The following is a 6000-nucleotide window of genomic DNA, read 5'->3' as shown; positions in this document are numbered from 1 at the left end:
AGCACAAGGGATTTTTAAGGCAAGGAAACTGTTGTGTACGACGCTGTTAGGATGGGCACATGTTATATAGATTTGTCAAAACCCTAGAATATACAACCCTAGAACCACAAAGTAGACTGTGGGCTTTGCTTGACAATGATATGCCAGTGATGGCTCATCAATCATAATAAATGTCCCATGTATAACAAATGTACAAATGGTGAGTGAGGTTCATAGAGGAAAGGGAATCTGTGAGAACTTTCTGTACTTTCCACTCAAATTTGCTGTGAACCTAACACTGATGTAAAAAGTTAATTTTAAAAAACATAGAATGTACAACACAAAGAATGAAACCTAACTGCAGACTTTCATAATAATAAATAATAATTATAATAATATGTATTTATTGGTTCATCAGGGGATGCAGCTGAACCACACTAATGCAAGATGTTAATGATAGGAGAAACTTTTTGTGAGCAAGGGGGTTAATGAGAACTCTGTACTTTTTGTTGTATTTTTCTGTAAACTGAAAACTGCTTTGTATTCTCTCTGGTATACCACATATACTAAAATTAGAATGAAAACTGCTTTAAAAATTAATGTTGAGGGGCACCTGGGTGGCTCAGTGGGTTAAAGCCTCTGCCTTCGGCTCAGGTCATGATCTCAGGGTCCTGGGATTGAGCCCCGCATCAGGCTCTCTGCTCAGCAGGGAGCCTACTTCCTCCTCTCTCTGCCTGCCTCTCTGCCTACTTGTGATCTCTGTCAAATAAATAAATAAAATCTTTACCAAAAAAATTAATGTTGATTAATTAAAAATATAAGTAAATGTTTTCAGTCAAAACAAAAGAAACAAAGACACTTTTTTGAAGACAAAAAATAAATGTGCCCATGCAGATAGCTGCTAAGTGCTGGAATGTAGTTCTTACCTGTGTCTACTGGATTCCAAAGACTTCTTTTTCCTGTGATATCCCTTGGATTCAACTTCAGTTGGAGTTAATCTTTTTTAGAATTTAATTAGCCAATGTATAGTACATCATTATGGAGTTAATCTTGATAGTGAAGGCTAATAAAGATTAATGTCTTTGAAACAGTCATTGTAGGTATAAGAGCAGCAAACATGAGTGAAGGTATAGTTTATTTCAGTCTTCTTTCTAGACCCTTCTCCCTTGCTTACTTCAACTCTCTAGGCTAGAAGTGAATCTAGAAATGATTTCCCAAGTCTCTTGCTGGTAGCAGGGTCCATGTGTCACAGTTCTGGCCAGGACAACATAAGCACACATGGAGAAATTTCAAGTAAAGCTTTTGCTTTTCTGATCCAGACATTAAGCCTTCTTCTGTTCCTTTCTTTTCCTTCCTAAAGTACACACTGAGATCCAGAGATGCAGCAGCTGTCTTGGGACCATGAGGTGGGAAGCTTAAAGAAAGCTGTATACTAAGCATAGCTGACTGGAAATGTGTGAGGAGCCTGCTGGTATCATTCAGGGTTGGATATTTAGTCCATAGGTTTCTTTAAAGCCACCATTGTAGGGTTTTGTTATTTACAGAGAACACGATCCTAATTGATACACATATACAAAGTGTAAATTTTTTTATATGAGAAATAAATTAAGCATACAGTTTCTCATGAGAATTTTAGGATGACTTTGGTAACACAGAATTAGGTATCTTAAAGATGTTAACTGATATTTGAGAGTGTATAATAGGTGGTTAGCCATAGATTGTCTTTGTACCACTTAAAACGTGGTCGTATCATCAGAGGTAGCGAATGTAGATTCTGGGACCATGAACCCTGCCTCGTGGGCTTTTTTGAAGGTGCATATGAGGGATATGGGTCAGGGTAGGATCTGGGGAAATGCCTTATGTGTCTGGAAATGCCTCTTCTTTCTGCTAGGGCTATAAATTTCCTAGGTACAGCTCTTATTCTCCTTTGCTGGACTTTGCATTTCAGATAGCATTCTTCTTGGCTTTGTCCAAGGTGGCTTATGGCCTGTGAGGTTCTGCAGCAATGTATGAAGTTTTTTACAAGGTGGCCTTGGTTAGGACTTAATAAACCTGAGATAATAATAAACATTATAATTATAGAATATATATTATATAATTATATAATTACATAATTATTGTTATATATAATTCTATATATAACATATAACCATTATTATATATTATTTATAATAAACCATTATGGAGATGTGAAATTGGAAAATTTTGAAAATCCTATTTATAGATATTTGATAGAGATTAACTTGCTATTTACGTTTTCTGTAAGTGCTGCCTAGAAATGTATGTGTATGTAAGTCAAAGGAACTGGCTAAATACTAAGATACTTGTTAATTTACTGTTCTCACAAGTTTTCGTATCATCTCGTAATTATTTTATTATAGAAATGGTTTGTAAATTCTCAAATAGTAAACAAAGTTTGTTTCCTTGCTACATCAGTTCTTCTGTAATATATGGCAATTGTTTATTCTCTTCTAAATATCTATTCATTTTTCTCCTTAAAAAAACATAATTTGCTGTTAGTGTCTTAGTTGGTAGGATTAGGAGAAGAGCCCTAGTTTGAAAAATACTTGAGTTTATATGGCCCCAACTCAATTAAATGGATTTAGTGTCCAATCTGGTTATTTGCAATTAATACTCCAATAAGGCACAAAATCTTTTAAAATCTATTAGAAAAGTCCAAGTTTTGTGACTTTTGATATATCCAGTATGAATTAATTTCAATAAAAACATTTTGATCCATTTTGTGTACCTGGTGTTAGGCATTATGTAAGTTATTTATTTTTATCTCTTGATATTAATGTGTTTAATATTAAGTAGTGAAAGAACATTTGGGCATTCGGTCTGGATGAAAAAGAGCAGGTGACAGGTTATAATTTATCAAATACAAATTTTAAAGATAGACTTATCCTTTCTCACTAGTGCAAAGCAAAATGTTTTACTAAGCTATCAAATTTTTTTGAGTTATTGTGTGTAGTCACAATGATAAAGACTGTCACTTTAAGTTAACAACATTAAAAATGTAATAGCAATTATACCATTAATAAGGCAAAACTATTTTTTGGAATAAAAAGTATTATTAGCAGAAACTATAATAAGGTGAGGAATATTTTGTTACACACCAAATGAAAAGCCCAAACATTACGTGATGATTTCTCATATTTTAATAATCAGTGGGGTGACAGAGGCATCACTGAATGTGTCATCAAGAATCATGTAAATACTAGATGAAATACACAATACTTTCATCTCAGCATAGTGCAGCAAGCTCTTTTCTGGTACAACCTAAATTACAACACTTATCACTTAAGTGTACATAGGACTGTCTCTTTTTTCGGGAATGTTTATCTAAGCCTGAGTTTTCTAATTCCGAAAGACGTTTGTCTTCAGCTTCATTTTGTCCACTAAGAACAGCTTTCTTCAATTCTTCCAAATTAAGATTTGAACTTTCCATATCAAGTCGTAGCTCTCTTATTGATGGCTGCCTGTCAGACAGTGCTGCCTTCAGCTCCTGTGACAAGTTAGGAATGTGTTCCACCGTTGTATTTAAGGTTTTCGTATGGATGATGGAGGATGGCAGGACTTCTAAAAGGGGAATGGGAAGAGAGAAAAATACTCTGATCAAGGAACATCGGGAAAACAATAAAATTTTGCATAGACATAAAAAAAATCATTGCCTTAATAGAATTAAACATCAGGACAGAATCAACAAATATCCTGATTAAACCGCTTAGAGTATTATAGTTGGGTGGCTTTAATTACTGTAGCATCACCAAGATTCTGCTTTATTCCACAGACCTTCTGTCATATTTATGTCCCCTTAATGCTTTCATTATGGCAGTTTTGACTCTTCCTGATTTCTGAAGACATCTTGGTCATTGAAAACACTCAGTTTGACCACAGATGAATTTTTCTTACTGGATAATTTTCTTCTGTTACTAATTTGAGTTCTTATAGTAATCCTATCTAATATTCCATGGTGGCAAATTACTGCTTCAGGGTAAAGTTTAAAAGGCAGAATCTTCAACTGCTCTGATCTAAATGTCGGGAGATAACCAGTCTTTGACATCCCTCACACATCTATTTAACAGTTCATTTTTCCCAGAGTATTTACTTCAAATAAAACAATAAGCTAATATTTTATCTTTCCTCCTAATGCTCTTTCTCATTCAAGTTCTAAACTGACAGATGAGAATTTATACCATTTTTAGTTGTCAGAAGTTTTTGCATTTTCTTTCAGTAAGATATCCTAAGTTTAATTCAGCCTCTTCAAAAAATTCCCTCTGCTCTAATTTAAATTTCCTATAGTTGGGGCCTTATTGAATGCACAGAAAAGCTAATAGTAACTTTCCATGTACTTAAAGCCAGTTAATTAATTAGGCAAAACATTTGTAGCTTCTTTTGTGTTTATTCAGAGGCTGTGTTTTTTGGCATTCTTTTTCATCTGTAGATGGACATATAAGGTGTTTTGACATCTTGGCTATTGTGAATAGTGTTGCAATGAATGTGGGAGTGGCAATATCTCAAGATCGTGATTTCGTTTATTTCAGATGCAGAAGTGGGATTGCTTGATCATATGGTAATTCTATTTTCTTTTTTTTTTTTGAGCAATCGCCATAGTGTTTCCTACAGTGCTGCACCATTTTGCTTTGCCTCCCCACCAACAGTATAGAAGGGTTCTAATTTTTCCACATCCTGAACAACACTTGGCTTTTTTTTAAGGCATGGAGAAGCAGGGAGAGAATCTCAAGCAGACTCCATGCCTAGCATGGAGGCTGATCTCACAACCCTGAGATCATGACCTGAGCCAAAGTCAAAAGTGGGTTACTTAACTGCCTTGAGCCACCCGGGTACCCGTGTCTCTCTTTTTTTTTTTTTTAAATAATAACTATCCTGACAGCTATGAATTGATACCATTGTGGTGTGTTTTTTTTCCCCCAAAGATTTTATTTATTTATTCGACAGAGAGAGAGAGAGATCACAAGTAGGCAGAGAGGCAGGCAGAGAGAAAGGCGGGGCGGGGGGGGTGGGAACAGGCTCTCCGCTGAGCAGAGATCCCCATGCAGGGCTCAATCCTAGGACCCTGAGATCATGACCCCAGCCGAAGACAGAGGCTTAACCACTGAGCCACCCAGGCGCCCCTACCATTGTGGTTTTGATTTCCATTTCCCTGATGATTAATGGCATAGAGCTTCTTTTCTTATACCTGTTGGCCATTGCAGGTCTTCTATGCAAAAATGTCTATTCAAGTCTTCAGCCCATTTTTTAACTGGGTTACTACCTTTTTTGCTATTGAGTTGTAGGAGTTCCTTATATATGTTGGAAATTAAACCCTTAGCAGATATAGGATATGCAAATGTTTTCTCCTATCCCAGAGCCTGCCTTTTCATTCTGATTATTTCCTCTGCTCTGCAGAAGTTTTTAGTTTGATGTAGTTCCACTTTTCTACTTTTGCTTTTGTTGCTTGTGTTGCACTTTTATTAAAAGTATTTTTTTAACTTAGCTTGAAACATTTTGCAATCAACAGCAGCTTTACCTTCTCAAGTCTAAATAAAAGATAATATCCCAATCGACTTGAAATCACACAAACATCTCTTAACCACTGTATTTTGGACTAAAATTTCACTACCAGAGACCTCCTTTAGTTAAAAATATCTGTCTCTTATTTTTTAAAAGGGGTTCAAATAAGTGTTATTTATGCACACATTGTAGGAGAAAATGGCTAGTTAACAATTTAATAATATGAAAACAAAACTAACAATAGAGGTTTTAAACTCATGAATTCCAAATTATTGACATATACTTCCAAAAAATCCTTAACTAGTAGTTTAAACATTTTTCTTGATCTTCACTTGCAGGCAATATCATGTTAGGTTATTTCCAATTAAATTATGTAGTGGGTAGCAATTAAGAGAGTTCTTTGAAAATACTTTGAAATCACAACATTCCTACAGAAATAGAAATCTGGCTAAATAGCTATATATAAATGTGCTCAGAAAATCATTTTTAAGCAACAATTTGGAA

General features: G+C 35.0%; 1 protein-coding gene across 6 annotated transcripts in view; it reads right to left on the bottom strand.

Annotated features, from left to right (window-relative positions):
* Positions 1–3144: 3144 nt before the first annotated feature.
* The window catches only part of LOC111153610 (plasminogen receptor (KT)), a 75391-nt gene continuing 72535 nt past the window's right edge, over positions 3145–6000 (bottom strand). For all 6 annotated transcript variants that reach the window (XM_022512737.1, XM_022512738.1, XM_022512736.1 and 3 more), the window contains one exon: positions 3145–3561. In XM_022512737.1, coding sequence (XP_022368445.1) covers positions 3227–3561 — 335 coding nt within the window. In that variant the 3' untranslated portion in view covers positions 3145–3226. The remainder of the gene's footprint in view (positions 3562–6000) is intronic.

Source organism: Enhydra lutris, unplaced genomic scaffold (genome assembly GCF_002288905.1).
Source record: "Enhydra lutris kenyoni isolate GAN:26980312 unplaced genomic scaffold, ASM228890v2 scaffoldscaffold33, whole genome shotgun sequence".
Classification (NCBI taxonomy): domain Eukaryota; kingdom Metazoa; phylum Chordata; class Mammalia; order Carnivora; family Mustelidae; genus Enhydra; species Enhydra lutris.
Note: the sequence above shows the minus strand (reverse complement) of the source record. Positions and strands in the feature narration are given on the sequence as shown.